The following is an 18,439-nucleotide window of genomic DNA, read 5'->3' on the forward strand; positions in this document are numbered from 1 at the left end:
GTAGCTACTTAGGAAAAGGGACTTCAGAGACCTCAAAGGAAAAGGGCAGGTAATTTCTCAGGTGCTAGCTTTTAACCTATAAGTTTATATTTAATTGTATATACATGTATAAAGGTGTATTATGTAAGCTGTGACTGCTGAAGGGCTCTATAACATAGCTAACTCAAAATGAGGTGGTGATTCAATGCATATTATTTATGTTGAAATTTCTGTATCATGCCCAATGTTCATGCGATAGGCTCTGGATACACCATTATAGGTTAAAGTGGTTTCTGTATATGAATGATTTAATTAATTAAATAAAAATAATAATAAATAAGAAAAATTGAGTAAATAAAATGGGGAAAAAATGTAGGGAGTCCAAAACTAAAAAGCTGCAGAGTGGTAGCTGGAAACCCAAAAAAAAAAAAGAAAAAAAAGAAGAAAAAAAAGAAGAAGCTAAATCCATAGGCTGAGTAGAGAAAAAAATGTCTAATAATAATAATAATAATAAATTATTACTATTATTATTATTATTATTATTGTTGTTGTTTTGTTGTTGTTGTTGTTGTTGTTATTATTATTATTATTACTACTACTACTACTAATACTACTACTATGCAAACTATAATGTAATGTGTACAGACTGAAGCTTGATTGCAAATAGATTTGATACCAAAAAATTGCTAAGGGAAGATGCACCCCTTGCCTGGCATGAATCATTATGCATGTTACATTATAGTCCCTTTTTTAATATTCAGTTTCATTGCCAGATGTGCAAATGTGGCGTTTACCCTTACAATCCTGTGTATCCTATTAAATTTTCATAAATAGCAGCCAAGCAAGCAATTGCTCTGTTTATATAGTGGACGAACATATTGGAAGGCTAAATATAAAAAAGTATCTGCCCCAATCCTGAGTTCTTCTGTTTATGTCTATATCTTATTCCAAATAGTTTTAGTTTTTCAAACAAAATACAACATAAAATAAAGGTAACCTGAGTAAACGGACAATACAGTTATTATTATTTTTTATTAAAGCAAAAAATGTTATCCAACACCTATCACCAATGTGAAAAACTAATTGCCCCCTTAAACTTAAAATCTGGTTGTGCCACCTTTAGCAACAATAACTACAACCAAGCTAATGATAACTGGACACCAGTCTTTCACTTACTTCTAGGACTAAGATTTACTCCTGTGCTTTGGATAATTGTCTTGCTGCATAATAACCCAGTTGAACTTGAGTTTCAGCTTATGGACCGAATACTGGACATTCTTCTTTAGGATTTTGTGAGAGCAGAATTCATCTTTCCCTCAATTATTGCAAGGTCCAGACATTCTCATGTAGGATTTTCTGGTAGAGAACAGAATTGATGTTTCCTACAGTTATTGCAATTGCCTAGGCCTTGAACCAGCAAAGCATTCCCACACCATCTCACTTCCACCACCATGCTTGACCGTAGGTATAATGCTCTTTTTGTTTTTGGTTTACGCCACATGTAAAGGGACCCCTGTCCTCTAAATAGTTCCACTTTTGACTCATCAGTCCATAGAATATTCTCCCAAAAGGTTTGAGGATTATGAAGGTGTGTTTTGGCAAAATTCAGATGAGCCTTAATGTTCTTCTGAGTTAGCAGTGGTTTACGCCTTGCGATCCTTCCATGGATGCCATTTTTGCCCAGTGTCTCTCTGAAAGTGGAGTCATGAACAGTGATCTTTATTGACGCAAGAGAGACCTGTAAGTCCTTTGATGTTGTCCTTGGGTATTTTGTGACTTCCTGGATTAGTCATTGTTGTGCTCTTGCAGGAATTTTGGAAGGTTGGACACTTCAGGGAAGGTTCACTACTGTTTTGAGTTCTTCCATTTTGAGATAATAGCTCTCGCTGTGGTTCTTTGGCATCCCAGAACCTTTGAGATAGCTTTGTAACCCTTCCAAGTCGGATGTATTGCAGTCACCTTCTTCCTCATCGCTTCTGGAATTTCTTTCAATTTTGGCATAGTGTGTTACTGGGTAAGACTTTTTAACCAACTTCATGCTGTTGAAAAGTTCTATTTAAGTGTTGATTTGATTGAACAGGGTTTGCAGTAATCAGGCCTTGTTGCATCTAGTCCAGCTGAACCCAATTATGAATGCAGTTTCAAGTAACTATGGGGGCACATACATTTTCACACAGACTCAGTTGGTATTGGATAACGTTTTTGCTTCAATTAATAACATTATCATTTAAAAACTGTATTTTGTGTTTATTCAGGTTCACATTGTTTTATCTTAGATTTTGTTGAAATTTCTGAAACAATTTATTGTTTTTATTCATAAAAACAACTTATAAATTTGTTATCTGTTAACAATTTATATGAGTGATACTGGGTTAGGACTTCGACTAGCCAAGGGGAGCACTGGGAGGCAGCAGGGTGTTGAGTAATAAGAATGACTCAGGGAAGAAACTGTTGTGCAGTCTGGTGATTGTGGCATGGATGCTCCTGTAACTTCTGCCAGATGACAGGAGGGTAAAGAGTCTTGCATGGACTCTTTACCCTCCTGCCATCTGGGAGGGGTCAACCACAATTCTAGCGGTTTTGCTGATGTAGTGGTTATTTCACAATGGGTTCATGGTAGGTAGAGAGACCCCGACTATCTTTTCAGCTGCTATCAAAATATGCTGTAGGTTAGGAAGCTCTCTATCATCACTCTGTAGAAGGTGATGAGGATGGGAGGGAGTAAGTTGGCTCTCCGTAAAAAAATTAAGGCACTGCTGAGCCTTCTTGCATAGGCAGTTGGTATTGAGAATCCTGGAAAGGTCCTCTGTCATGTGCACACCAGGAAACGTGGAGCTTTCGACTCCACAGTTGTTCTGTTGATATGCAGTGGTGAGTGGTCTACTTGAGTTCACATGAAGTCAGCAATCAGATCCTCTGTCTTATCAACATTGAGAGATAGATTGTTGTCTCTACACAATTCTGCAAGCTGGTTGACCTCCGCCCTGTATGCTGGACAGTGGACAGTGGGCAAGTCATAAGGACTTGCACGGGAAGATAGATATTCCCGTCCTCCACGAGCCTCCCAGCTATGGGTAAATAATAAAGACTGGACTCGGCAATCTGCGTGGAAGAACCACGTAACTGGCCAACGGACAGAAAGGCGATTCCCAGCAAAGCGTTGTGGAGCGCTTTAAGAGCATGGCGAGTCACAAAGGTCATCAAGGTCATCCACTGCACTCAACTCTGACTCCAGCCGTCTTGACCTTGTCTTGCTGTTGGACCCAGTTGGTTTTGGGCGAGAGAGTGAGGTCGACGAAATGCGCAACTCTTCCTCACTTTAAACCAAGTCACCGCGCAAGTCATTTTGTCATCTACCATCTATCCCAACCCCCAAGTCCTGTGGCAACAGGCAAGTGACGAAGCGGCAGGTGTGGGTACACTGGCAGCTGTAGCCGCAACCCTGCACACAGGCGGCCCAGGCCATATGGTCGTTCTTCATGAAAGGGAGCAGCAGTGTAGTCCGGCAGCCCCCTGAGTGACTGAGCAGCCCTATTTAGGATTGCACTGCTCACCTCCAGGCGTGCGGAAGGGGCTAGAAAAAGTGCCCTATACATTGCCTGCTCCAAAACTTCCCTAACCAGCTTACCGAGGCTGGTGGAGGCCCTAATCAAGCGTTCGAAACACAAAAAAGAAAATGAGGATTGTTCCTCACACCATTGGTGCATGGAATGTGCGCACTCTCATGGACAGGCATGACACGGACAGACCCCAGAGGAGAACCGCTCTGATAGCAAATGAACTATTCAGATATAACATCGACATTGCGGCCCTGAGGGAGACCCGGCTCGCAGGCGAAGGGGAACTTTGTGAAAGGGGCTCTAGATACACCTTTTTCTGGAGTGGTCAAGGAAACGACGAGCGCCGTGAAGCTGGTGTCGGTTTTGCAGTAAAATCAGTGCTGATTGGTAAGTTGGCAGGCCTTCCTAAGGGAGTCAATGACAGGCTCATGACCATGAAACTCCCCGTCCTGTCTGGAAGAAAGCAGCTTACAATCATCAGCTGCTATGCTCCAACCATGACCAACCCAGATGAAGTGAAGTCCAAGTTCTACGAGGACCTCCACTCTGTCATCGCTGATGTTCCTAGAACAGACAAACTCGCCATTCTAGGCGACTTTAACGCGAGAGTCGGCAGTGACAGCACTGCCTGGGATGGAGTGCTTGGAAAGCATGGAGTGGGTCACCACAACAGCAATGGTCTCCTTTTGCTTCAGACTTGCGCCGAACATGAACTGCTGATTACCAACACAGTATTCCACCTCCCAACCCGTAATCGGACATCATGGATGCACCCTCGCTGAAAGCATTGGCACCTCATCGACTACGTCATTGTCAGGAAGAGGGACAGGCAGGATGTACGCGTGACCAAATCCATGTGTGGAGCCGAATGTTGGATAGACCACCGTCTCATCATCACCAAGCTTAACATCCGCATCCAGCCAAAGAGACGCCTGCAGGGGAAAAATGCCCCTAAACGTCTAAACATTGCAAAGCTGAAGTGCGATAGAACCAAGCAGTCTATTAGGGATGCTCGGTACGATCGTCTGGAATCCACCTCTCTGGACAGCCAGAACGTGGAAGCTGACTGGGTGGCTCTCAGAGAACTGTTCTACGACACAGCTACTGAAATTCTGGGACTTTCAACCAGAAAGCACAAAGATTGGTTTGATGAGAACAGCGAAGACATTAAGCAGTTGCTGAATGAGAAACACCGTCTTCATCAAACCTACCTCAACAACCCTACGTCCACAAGAAAGTGCGTACAAAAATGTATGCAGATTGGTACAGCAGAGACCCCGCCAGATTCAATACACATGGCTAAGCAACAAAGCTGATGAGATCCAAGGCTATGCAGAAGACATAACATGAAGAGTCATCAGGCTCATGTCCTCTCCTCAGTGCAGATGGGAATACATTGATCACTGACAAGAAGAAGATTCTCAAACATTGGGCCGAACACTTTGAAAACGTCCTGAAATGACTTTCAGCCATCAATGATGAAGCCATCAGATGTCTCCCCCAAATACCCATCAATGAAGCACTGGATTATCCTCCAACTTTGCTTGAGACCCAGAAAGCGATACATCTCCTCTCCAGTGGCAAGGCTCCCGGCTCAGACTCCATCCCAGCAGAGGTCTACAAGAAAGGAGGCACAGCTTTAACATAGAGGCTTCATCAGATTTTCCTATTGTGACAACCACCGTGGCATATCTTTACTATCCATTGCAGGCAAGATTCTTGCCCGGGTTCTGCTGAACCGCCTGAATGCTCACCTCGACCAAGGACTTCTACCAGAGAGCCAGTGTGGATTCTGGAAAGAGCGCGGTACCATCAACATGGTGTTTGCAGCATGGCAGCTACAAGAGAACTGTATGGAACAGAATGCCGATCTCTTCTGTACCTACGTCGACCTGACTAAGGCCTTTGACACTGTCGGCAGAGAAGGACTTTGGAAAATCATGGCCAAGTACGGATGCCCAAGGAAATTCATAGCCATGGTGCAGCAGTTCCATGACAGCATGCAGGCAAGAGTCCAAGACAATGGAGAAGCATCTCAGCCATTCCCAGTTTCAAATGGCGTCAAGCAGGCTTGTGTCCTGGCGCCGACCCTGTTCAGCCTCATGTTCTCTGCAATGCTGACTGAAGCCTTTGGAGACTGTGATGTTGGGATAGGCATCAAGTACTGCACAGATGGTAATCTGTTCAACCTTAGGAGGCTCCAAGCGAAAACCAAGGTTTCAACAGACATCATCAGGGACTTCCTCTTTGCTGATGACTGTGCCATTAACACTAACACAGAAACTGACATGCAATGCAGCGTTAACAGGTTCTCCAGTGCCTGCACAAATTTCAATCTCACCATCAGCACCAAGAAGACTGAGGTCATGCATCAGCCAGCCCCAGGGAAGCCCTATACAGAGCCCAACATCACTGTCAATGGTCAAAGACTGAAAACAGTGACCAAGTTCACCTACCTCGGCAGCACATTGTCACAAAATGCCACAATAGATGACGAAGTTAACATCCGCATTGCGAGAGCCAGCTCAGCTTTCGGGAGACTGTATGCCAAGGTTTGGAACCGAAGAGGCATCACCATCCAGACCAAGCTGAAAGTGTACAGGGCAGTTGTGCTCCCCAAACTGCTGTATGCATGTGAAACGTGGACAGTGTACCAATGTCATGCCAGGAAACTGAACCATTTTCACACCACCAGTTTCAGGAAAATCCTTGGCATCAAGTGGCAGAACAAAGTCACAGACACTGTGGTTCTCAGTCAAGCAGGCCTCCCTAGCATCTACCAAAGAGACTCCTCTATGGCGAGCTCCAGAAAGTTCAGCGTTGCCAAGGAGGCCAAAAGAAATGCTTCAAAGATACCATCAAAGTCTTACTGAAAGCGTTTAACATCAATCCTGCCTCCTGGGAACAGACTGCATTGGATCGTGACGCCTGGCGCTCCTCTATCCACAAGGACTCTTTGCTGTGTGAGACAAATCAGACAGCTGCAGCCGAACGAAAGAGGCAAGCCAGAAAAACCCGTGTCAGCAACCCTCCCGGAGACGTCCACCCTATCCCCTGTCCCGCCTGCCATAGGACTTTCCATGCAAAGATTGGCCTGACCAGCCATCTACACACGCATCATCTCTGATGACAAAATGGTCTTTGTCACTTCGACAGACAACCTAGTTGCTGATGAGGCTCACAACTGTAGTGTCATCAGCAAACTCAATGATGTGATTTGAACTGTACTTTGCAGCACAGTCATTAGTCATAAGTGTCACAGTTTTAAGTAAGCTCCTAAAGACCCTGACCAGTCAGTTACCAAATTACATTATCTTGAACCTTGTACATGGAAATCCAGAGCACTTGATCAACCTTCATTTGGTGTAGTCCGCCCCAGAAGTCCTGCCTAAGCCCCATTCCTCTGGAGAAAGGAGAAGCAACAGAGACAGGTTAGTAGGGGTGAAGAAAGATTGGTTCATCAGGGGTCCTGTTCCACAGGGTGCCACAAGCTGTGGCAGCTTCTTTGGGCACCATGCTAAGGTCTCGGATGGGGAGGACAACATGCAGGTCCTGTGTGTGTTCCTTGGCTAGTGGGATGACTTCAGCCAGAGTGTTGACTTGGTGTCACTGGAGATACCAGTATCTGTATTACATGTGTTTGTGCAGGTTTAAACTTGTCAAAGACCTTTGTATGTATTCATTTTTGTATGTGGACATTCTCCTCAGTCTTTTCCCTTCTGACAGCACCCCTCTCACTGTCTTCGGAGCCTTCAACCTCCCCTCTGACAAGCTACAGTCCTCTTGCCTTCTCCCTCTTCTGAATTTATTCTCCCTGATATTCAACAGCTACCCTTCCACACATAAGGGAGGAAACATACTGAACCTGGTCTTCAGTCACCCCTCTCCAGCTACAAACATCAATGCTACCCCACTTCACATCCCCGATCATCACTTGGCATCCTACACCATCACCTTCCATATCCTGCCTAAAATCTGCTATCAATATTTCTCTCCCACTTCCTGGAACCTTTACTCAATCTCCCATTCCAATCCATAACATCCTGCACCCTATCATCTCTTCCAGACCCTGACTCCTTTTCCTCCCTTCTGCACAAGATCTGCACCAGCTCCACAACATCTTTTCCTCACTACTTAACCTGCCAGCTCCTCCTCCTTCATCCTCCCTAACCGCTGAAGACTTTGCCACCTTTCATGATGGGAAGATTGAAAGAAATATGCCAGACCTTTACTCCTACCCCACTTCTACACTACACATTCGGGATTTCCCATCTCTTTCACTTTTCACATTTTTTTTCACCATATCAGGTGATGTGGAGCGGATCCACATCTGCTCCACGCAGACTCTCCAATGGTGTCCCACAAGGCTTACTTGGTCCTCTTGTGTTCTCCCTCTATACTCCCTCTATACAATCTCTTGGTGAGGTCATACCCTCACATGGGTTTTCATACGACTACTATGCAAATGACACTCAATTCATCGTCTCCTTCCCTCCCTCAGACACCCACATCCTTTTCCTCTCACATTGCTAATCTGACACACTCGTGCTGATTTATCCTTTTCACCATTAGAAGGTTAGTCCATTTCTATCCACACAGGCCACACAGGTGCTTGATCAGACCTTTATAATTTTGAGGCCGGAATACTGCAACTAGCGCTTTGTCATTCAACCTTTGCAACTGATTGAGAATGCAGCTGCATAATTTGTTTTCAACCTTCCTAAGTTCTCCTATACCACCCCATTGCTACGCTCCCTACACTGGCTTCCTGTAGCTGCCCTCATTAGATTTAAAACACTGATACTTGCCTACAAAGCCAAGAACTGACCAGCACCCACCTACTTTAAAGCACTTATAACACCCTGGACTGCACCATTATCCATCCCTCCAATCCTCTAGCACTGCTTGACTGCTCAACAACTAAATACCTACCTCTTCCTGACCTTAAATGAGCACTTTAATTTAAAAATGTGTTGTCTGTTTTCTTACTATTTTATCTCCCCAAAAGAGTTTTTTAAATTGATAGTATTCTTAGTATGTGACCTATTGAACCAGTATCTATGTATTTATTGATAGAGTTTTCAAATCACTTCTGTAAGTCGCTCTGGATGAAGGCATCTGCTAAATGCCATAAATGTAAGTGTAAATGTTTCAGATTTTAATAATGGCCATAAGTCCTATCAACAGTAATATTATTATGTATGTTATTAACAGTAATAACCAGAAGAGGGTTAAAGAGTCATAACTAAACCAATCTGATCCTCAATTTAATTCACATTATTTTTTGGCCCCCCTCTCCTTTCTTTCTTTTCCTTTCAATTTTTATTCTCATGCGGTATTTCTATTTCATTTTCATTATGAAATAGGGGTTCACTATCTTTCTTGCTCTTATTTTCTCTAATATATTTAGTAAGCTCTCTTTCATAAGCAATCTTTCTGTTTTCTCTTTAATTCCCCACTGTGTGGTTGACTTCACTTCAGTACACAAAATGTCAAGTAGGGTGAGAAGACTACTTACTACTTTCAAGTAGCAAGTTACTAGTTACTTCGGATCTGATTAAAATGAAGGGAAAACCCTGAATCTCAGACATCAAGAACTGTAAGTCACACCTCTCCTTGAAAGTCTGTTCTGTTTATATGATGGTACAATAACATAGAGCCTGTCATTTTCAACACACACACACCCCAAAACAAACATTTTCTCAACAGTTGACTTCTTTATTTTCACATGTTAACAGCAGAAACTTATCAGCGTCTGCATTTAAACAAAACAATACAGAACAAAAGAACAGACTATGGAACCGAGCAGAAGAGAAAATGTGTGTGTGTTTGTTTGGAGAGAGAGTGAGAGTGTGTGTGCCAATGGAAGATTGGTTCAGGAAGTAAAGTAAGGTCTAACAGCAGATATAATTTAATTCCTGTTGATTTATTTCCAAGGCCAACAGCCAGAGAGACACCAGTGTTGAACTGCTTACTGTACATCAGAGATGGCATTAAGGAGAGACAGAGAGAAAGTGAAGGAGCAAAGCAGAAAAATATAGATGCATGAGAGAACACAACAATTTTAATGTTACCACCTAATTTTACAATCAAGACTTGTTAACATAAAAACTTTCTCCAAGTAAAACATCATGTGCTTTCGCCTCAGCAGCTTTTAATTAAAAGCTTTGATGTATGCTACGAAAATAAATAAGTTTTATTCTTCCATTTGTTGGTAATTGTATAATATGGGCTCTACTTTTGTGCCGTGGCAAAAGTAATTTGCTGCTTAACATTAGCATGTTGTTAGTTTGGCTGGGCACAAGCCAGTCTTTCCTGTTGCTATGTCTTGTAGGTAATGTGTTGTGTAAAAGGTGGTATAAACCTATTTGGATTAAAAATTTTAATTTGTAAGCACCTCTGAACATGGTCTGAACATGTTTAGCCCCACCTGACCATGCTTGTTTTTGGTCACTGTTCTTAGTTGTGGTGCTATGTAGTATATGCAGAACTGTTTTTCTTAAATCTTGCCATCACTCACTCCTGAAGGAATTCTGAAGCCGAGAGAGAATCTTGGCTTGTCCTGCGGACACTCTTGGCCAATTCCACCTGCCTGAATGAACAAATTAGTAATTTAGACTATAGTGACAGAAACAGATAAAACATTTACAGAAGATAAAGGGCTGAAAGCAGTAAACGCATTGTGCTGCATCCAGTACTCTCCTGTGTTAATCAGTGTAGCCTTTCTTCAACCTGCAAGCTTCATATCAACCAACCACTCCCGTAACTTTTATGGTGGATCTAGCAGGTCATGTGGGATTCCAGTGCATACCTCTAGTGCTGCCAATGGTGTTTTTTTTCTGTTTTTTGGTACAGTGATACCTTCTGAGATTTTGCATTGCACATAATATTTTAAATATCTCTCTCTCTTTCTTTTTTCTGCTTTCTACAGGGTGATTTCTAGTTGTCAGAGATTAGAAGTTGACCCCAGCAAAAGCTTTGCTGTACAATTGGCCAACATTGTCCCTAAAGAAAACCACACTACTCATGGTCCCCTGCAGCTCTCCTGGCCTTGTTGATCCCAAGAGAAGCCTGTCTCGAAAGACTTTGTCAATGACCCCGAAGTGCCTCCTCTCATGTGAGAAACACAAAGAAAGGAAGAATGTGAGAGAATGCATGTAACTGTGTATAAACCATGCTTGATAGCAGTTATAAATTCCAGTTTTGGACACTCCAGGCACTGAATGTTTTGGAATTTCGCTAATCAAATCAATAAGACTTATTAAATAGTTCAAAAGCAGAGTTGTGTGAACAGTGAAATCATGAGATTCCCAAACTTTGAGGATCATTGGTGTAAGTGTATGAGTTATTTGGAAAGTCAACATGTAGACTGACTATTGTTACAACAAATGGTAAAATATTGGTGGTTTAGAGGTTTATAGGGGTTAGTCTGTAGGGGGCAGATTTGGGATGGTAAAAATGGCTCTAATTTTAATAGCAAAACTGTGCACAGTGGTGTTCAGACCTCAAATGTATAGACCTCAAATGTAACAACTGATAACAGTCATGTCTCAGATACAGTTGCAATCAAAATTATTCAACCCCTATTGCAAATCAAGTTTATTGTCAAAATCTACAGACTTTCAGCTGTTTGCAATGAACAAATCAAATAAAAGAAACTGAAATAGTTCAACACAACGAATGCTTCAAGTGGTTTCCCCAAATTCAACTGACAATGCAACTTATAATGATTTCTCCAGTTTCAAAATTATTCGACCCCTTCATGGCAAGCATCTTTAGTACTTAGTAGAGCACCCTTTTGCTATTATGACCTGCTGAAAATGAGATGCATAGTCAGACACCAGCTTCCTGAGGAATCTTAGCCCATTCCTCATGAGCAGTGGCCTCCGGTTCAGTAATATTCTTGGGTTTGCATGCTGAAACTGCCTTCTTCAAATCCCACCAGACATTTTCTGTGGGGTGCAAGTCAGGTGACTGTTGGTCCTGTAGAATCTTCCAGGACTTCTTCTGCAACCATGCCTTGGTGGAATTTGAGATATGCTTGGGATCATTGTCCTATTGGAAGTTCCAATGATTCCCAAGCTTCAGCTTCCTCACAGATGGCATGATGTTCTCTCCTAGGATTTCCTGATACTTCAATGAATCCATCTTGCCTTCCACACACTGCAGGTTTCCAGTGCCAGAGGATGTAAATCAGCCCTGAGCCACCACCATGCTTGACTGTGGACAGAGTGTTCTTTCTTCATTCTTCTTCCTCTAAAAGATACCGCTGATCCATCGTGCCAAAAAGTTCCATTTTGTTTCATTACTCCACAGAACAGAATCCCAAAACTTCTGTGGCTTATTTATATGATTTTGAGCCAAATTTTCTTGAGCTTTTGGGTCTGTTCTGACATGGAAACCTTCTGCGTTTAGTACGCACCTTACTGTGCTCACTGAAACCTCAGTGCCTGTTGCCACCAAGTCTTGCTGCGGGTCTTTTGCAGTCACTCGTGGGGAACCCGCCTTCTCAGAAATCTGGTTGCATTGATATCTTCCTTTTTCTGCTCCATATAGATATTTAATGCATTTTCTACCCCTAGCTAGTTCAGGTATATCATATATTTCAGCTCAAGCACACCTGATGCAACTAATAAAGTCCTTGATTAGTTGAATCAGGTATGCTTGAGACAACACATGTTTTGCATATTTGTGCTATTGTGAGGGATTCTATTCAGGGGGTTGAATAATTTTGAAACTGGAGAAATAATTATAAGTTGCATTTTCAATTGAATTTGGGGAAACCACTTGAAGCATTTGTTCTGTTAAACTATTTCATTGCTTTTGTTTGATTTGTTCATTGCAAACAGCTGAAAGTCTGTAAAGTTTGACGATAAACTTGATTTGCAGTGGGGGTTGAATAACCTTGATTGCAGCTGTACACGTAATTCTGACCTTATACTTAAGCATATTAAGATTCACTGTCTTACAGTTTGATATAACCAGATATGTCATGCTGAACTTTATATTTTGGGCTGCAAATATACTCAATAAATCTATGGATTGCCAAGTGGGGCCAATATTAAATACATAAATACAATGACTATTAGTTACCTAAGTGTATAGTCCCATTAAAGACCACAGAAATGTCTTTATATACAATATATATGGGTGGCGACATCTTCATCTTTCATTCACACTAGGATCAGAACAGGTGTGAGTTGCACATGTATAGTATAGTGATAGAATGGAATTCCATTTGTTCACCAAATTGAAATCCATTAGCATTTTGTTATATCAAAGATGTGCACCAGAATTGGGTTTTCCTTTTGTAGTGCATTCACACCAGTGGGAAGAAGTCACCAGAACTTTTATTTGTTCACACCATAAAATTCAGACTGGAATTGGAAAAAGAAGATCCAGTTGCTCTGCATTAGGTTTACACTGGGAGAATGTCGAAGTGGACTTTTGCTGTACTTTTTCCGGGCCAGTGAGTTAAGGGTCAGATTAATAAAATATGACAATGGCACTGAGCAGTCAGGCAATCTTAATTATTTACACTCCTCTGTCCCATTCCCACTGCTGTGGAATGAAAATCAGATCTGAACTGAGGTTGTTTTTTTTTTATATGTATATTTTACTTTGTCTCTCATGATTTCTGGATGCCATCCCCACTTCCCACTCATCTCAGACAATTTTACTTGCCTACCCTGAGACATTTTTGTGACCCTCAATACACAGTGGGATCTGTGCCCTCTGCTCTGCCTAGGCCCTGTTGTGCCTAGCTAAACTCCCCTTCCTCTGCACACATACAGTACATACACACCCAGTTCTAGTCACTAACCCTCAGATGTCTGTGATGAGACATATGTACAGACCAGTCAACCTTTTCTGTGTGAGAAAAGCCAGAGCTGTGTGTGTGTGTGCATGTTTGTTTGTGTATATGGTGACCTCATCCAGCCTTGTGTTAGAACCGCACCCACTTTGAGCACAGTGAGATATTCCCACAACAGAGACTGCACACTCTCTCTCTCTGACAGTATGTTTGCTAGAATACCCCATCTACTTTGATGTGTGAGATATGAAACAAACATGTTTCAAATATTGATAAAATCTTCTCTCTCTCACTCACTCACTCACTCACTCACTCACTCACTCATTCACGCTCTCTCTCTCTCTCTCTCTCTCTCTCTCTCGCTCACACACACAAACACACACACACACACACACACACACACACACACACACACACACACACACACACACACACACACACACACACACACACACACACACACACTGCTGCAGCCAGTCAGTCTGTGAGAGTAAAAGGCTAGTCCCTGTAGACATATACAGGAGCAAAGGAGGATGGAACTAGAGAGTGGAGGATAGAGCAAAGAACACAGACAGCACAATAATATACACTTATCATTTAAAATAATTTAAGGTGATTCTACAGTTGCAGTCAAATTATTCAACCCACATTGCAAATCAGGTTTATTGTCAAAATTTACACACTTTACAGACAGTGCTTTCCCCAAATTCAGCTGAAAATGTAACTTATAATGATTTCTCCAGTTTCAAAGTTATCCAACCCCCTGAATAGAATCCCTCACAACAGCACAAATATGCAAAACAGGTGTTGTCTCAAGCACACCTGATGCAACTAATCAAGGGCTTCATTAGTTGCAGCAGATGTGCTTGAGCTGGAACACATGAAATACCCGAACTGGCTAGGGGTAGAAAGTATATTAAATCACCTGGATGAGGCAGAAAAGGGAAGCTACTGAGTGCAACCAAATTTCTGAGAAGGCAGTTTGTGAAAAACCCTTGAGTGACTGCAAAAGACCTGCAGCAAGACTTGGTGGCAGCAGACACTGAGGTTACAGTGAGCACAGTAAGGCGCGTACTAAATGCAGAAGGTTTACATGCCAGAACTCCAAGATGTACACCACTACTGATCCAAAAGCACAAGAAAAGTCGGCTCAAGATCATCTAAATTAGCTACAGGATTGTGACCTAGAGCAATGAAACAAATCTGGAACTTTTTGGCACGATGGAACAGTGGTGTGACTGGAGAAAGAAGAATGAAGAAAGAACACTCTGTCCACAGTCAACCATGGTGGTGGCTAGGTGATGCTCTGGGGCTGATTTGCATCCTCAGGCACTGGAACTCAGGCACTGGAACTCTGCAGCGTGTGGAAGGCAAGATGGATTCATTGAAGTATCAGAAAATCCTAGGAGAGAACATCATGCCATCTCTGAGGAATCTGAAGCTGGGGTGTCACTGGACCTTCCAATGATCATTGTCCTGACAATGATCCTCAAATTCCACCAAGACTTGGTTGCAGGAGTCCTGCAAGATTCTACAGGGCCATCACAGTCACCTGACTTGAACCCCATAGAAATTTTTTGGTGGGAGTTGAAGAAGATGGTTGCAGCACACAAACCCTAGAATATTACTGAACTGGAGGTATTGCTCATGAGGAATAGGCCATGAAGGGGTTGAATAATTTTGAAACTGAAGAAATCATTATAAGTTGCATTCATTGTGTTGAACAATTTCAACTGCTTTTGTTCGATTTGTTCCATTTTGACAATAAACCTGATTTGCAGTGGGGATTGAATAATTTTAATTGCAACCGTATATTATTAGAAAAATCCAAAGCATTCAAATATAAAAGTTACAAATAAAATGCAAATCCAACAACTTACAACAACCAACATGAAATAAAATGAATTACAGTGTTATTTCTGTGTACTATAATACACTTGACTGACTGTGTTGAATGTTTCTTCAGAAAATTGTCTATAGTATGTCTTTAATGTTTTTGGATTGCATGTATTGTTAGTTGTGTTTCCTGTGTCTTCTCCTTGCTTGTTTCTTTTCTAAGTAGATTTCACAGGGAGGAGCTCCACCCCTAATGATCTAAAATATAATTTATTTGACAGAATTTGATACATGGTATTGTAGAGTGCTAAGCAACATGATATTAGTCAGACCATTTAATTCCACAGCTGGTCCTGACATCATAGCACAAGTTCACAAGTACAGCTTGAAGTGAGGAAATTCTACATGTTGTTTCACTTCACTTTTTCACCCAGGTTAATGATTTCCCCAAATGGAAAGAAAGTGGAGAGGGGAACTCTGAGGAGTGAATAGATTATCTCATTGGAAGAGAACTAAGAATGCATGTGTAGACTATCACTGTCTGGGGTATATTTTCCATGTATGATATTTTTATTATTTTTTTTATTTTGCTCGTGATTGAAGCACTTATGTGTGGCAAAAGCTTTGTGCTTTTATTTGGTAATCTTAACAAAAACCCACACAGCGATGGGTTGGCTTCACTTCTTTCATGACCACCAATGATGTGGAAACATTATCTTTTATGTGTCATGTGAAACGATGTGTACATGTTTATTAGTACCACAATTAAGCCATGTTATTAATTATTCTCCTTCGAATTATAATACCAGTCCTCTAAAGTTAAGGAGGGTCAACTACTCTGCTCTCCCACGCGATTTTAACTTCTGCCCCTTTATCTCTGGAAAAAAGAGGAAAACGTGAACAGCCCATTGACTTGTAGTAGTCGTACGCGGCTCGGTCTACATAGACGCGTACGTCAGACCAGTGTCACGTGACATTCTATGTCTCGCGCCTCTCCCACCGATCCCTCCGCGCCTTGCGTCTGTTTCAGCACTAGTGGCGCGTAACGGAGGTGAAATTCAAGAGGCATGCTTCGTCGGGAGCGGTCGCGTTTTGATCTCAGTAGTGTGTATAACGTGCGTCTTTGTGCGTTATGTGAATATTCGTGACACTGATCTTTGTCTCCGTTCGGCTTATTGTTCTTGTGGCCGTGTGTGAGTTCTTGTTTTTTCTTTGTTATATTTCAGTCTCACGACTGTGGTGTGATTTTTCCTCTCAGCGCTGCCTCTCTGCTTGTGTGTGTGTGTGTGTGTGTGTGTGTGTTTGGGGGGTGCGCGACAGGCGTTCGCTTTCTGTCCTCAGCCGATCCGCATCACGCCTCACTCCTTCATCAAGATCCTGGAATGACCAACCGCAAATAAAGGGGCTCGCGCCCTCCTGTTCGGACCATGGCATGCGCTTCATCATGCACTTGCATACGCGCGCCGCCGACGCTCGACAGCAGTGAACATGGGTCTCAGGTCGAGAAATGGCGCTAACGGCGCCCAGGATTCACGCGATCGGCGGAAAGACACGGTGGCTGGCGAGCTCGAGACATGCACGAGCCACGAGCGGGACGGCGCGCTGCTACTCGCCACCTCGGCGAGGCAAGCGGAATTTAAACGGGGCTCGCAGAACTTTGGCCTTTTGGCCAAGACGCCTATCGGCTACTCGCGGCCCGTGAAGAGGAACAACATCCGGAAGCGGCGCATCCAGAATCTCATCTACGATGCACTCGAGAGACCGCGGGGATGGGCGCTGCTCTACCACGCGTTTGTGTAAGCACTCTATGCCCGACACACACGCACATCAAACCTTTTTGCACCTTAGAACTACATCCTGTAACTTGATCGAGGCAGAAGAGGGTGAGGTAGTGCTTTACCATACGTGCACACCCATACTGAGTCTCGTGTACTTACAGGTTTCTGAGCCTCTGCTTCTGAGCTCCCACAGAACTGTATCTTAATTAAAGATTTAGAGTTTAAAATTCGCTTATTGTAGTCAACTGAATTAACCAAGTTACATCTCTGTCTTTCTATAGGGATTCGACACAGAAACCTCTTATAAAATGGAAATCTTTGTAATAAGAATCGAAAGCACAAGGGTTGTCCAAGAGGAACAAACTGAAAAACCCCGTGTTCTAGATGTAGGCTAGTCTCTTTTTCTATACACTTGCTGCATGCACACTGGGGAGAAATACCTGGTGTATTTTCAAGCTAGTTAACAGGCAATAAAAATGGGATACCACTTTATACTAAGCTAAAATGGAAAGTAAATGCAAGATGAATCTGACATCTAAACATCATTTTAATAACTCAATCTAACGAAGTTTATGCGCTGTAATTGCTGTCCATGGTTCTGAAATTAAAACCTGAGCAGAGCTGATTAGACATTGCCTTTTATGCATATATATATATATATATATATATATATATATATATATATATATATATATATATATATATATATATATATGTATAACATATAGTGAGAGAGAGAGAGAATGAGAATGACAATTAGTGAGTGTTAATGTGCTATAAAGCGCCAAAAGCATGAAAAATAAATTATATAAGTGACCCTTTTAATAAATTCAAACACACACACAAACACCCACACGGGGGGCCTAAATGTATGTTTGCTCTGGTTAATTGGAAGAGCTTCATTACAGAGGAAAAGAGAGCGGATGATTTTAAGATGACTTGACCCTGAGCCAAAAACACACTATTTAACTATCACAGAAACACACACACACACACACACACACACACACACAAACACACACACTTCTAACCTTTTATCTCATATTTTTCTTTGAAACCTGTTTCTAAATAATAATATTTCTTATTAACATATGCTCATCACTATAACCATTTACACATATGGAAATGTGTTTTGTAGGAGTTAACATGCTGTTGTTCAGTTCCTCTAATTCCCTTCACACCCCAGCAGTCAGAGATTCAGGATGTGGTTCAGAGTCTGCTGCTTAGCATGCCTGTGGCTTCTAACTAATATGTGTGCAAATTTGTGGTCTCTGGGATTATAAAAAGGCCTTTATAAAAGGGCCATTGCAAGTCTGGAGACCACAAAAATTTGGAGGCGGGAGTTGTTCTCTGAAACAATGGAAATGGATGGTAAATCACATTCATTCCGACTGTAGAGATTCTGTGTGTCAGTGAGTTTTTATAAAAGCAGCATTAGCTATGTGGCTAAAGTAAAGGCTCTGCAAAGATAT

At 42.2% G+C, this 18,439-nt stretch overlaps 1 protein-coding gene and 1 long non-coding RNA gene across 5 annotated transcripts in view; both read left to right on the forward strand.

Annotated features, from left to right (window-relative positions):
• LOC108280201 (uncharacterized) overlaps window positions 1-11,101 on the forward strand; it is a 37,963-nt gene extending 26,862 nt beyond the window's left edge. For 3 of the 4 annotated variants that reach the window (XR_006984245.2, XR_008393092.1, XR_008393093.1), the window contains one exon: window positions 10,471-11,101. This is a non-coding gene — a long non-coding RNA (uncharacterized LOC108280201). Of the gene's footprint in view, window positions 1-9,476; window positions 9,704-10,470 lie in introns of those variants that run through there. The other variant, XR_008393094.1, reaches the window with a different exon arrangement.
• Window positions 11,102-16,177: 5,076 nt separating this feature from the next.
• Window positions 16,178-18,439, forward strand: part of kcnq3 (potassium voltage-gated channel, KQT-like subfamily, member 3) — a 50,721-nt gene continuing 48,459 nt past the window's right edge. The window contains exon 1 of the mRNA XM_017495082.3: window positions 16,178-16,985. Coding sequence (XP_017350571.1) covers window positions 16,678-16,985 — 308 coding nt within the window. The 5' untranslated portion in view covers window positions 16,178-16,677. The remainder of the gene's footprint in view (window positions 16,986-18,439) is intronic.

The sequence above is a fragment of the Ictalurus punctatus genome, chromosome 20 (assembly GCF_001660625.3).
Source record: "Ictalurus punctatus breed USDA103 chromosome 20, Coco_2.0, whole genome shotgun sequence".
Taxonomy (NCBI): Eukaryota; Metazoa; Chordata; class Actinopteri; order Siluriformes; family Ictaluridae; genus Ictalurus; species Ictalurus punctatus.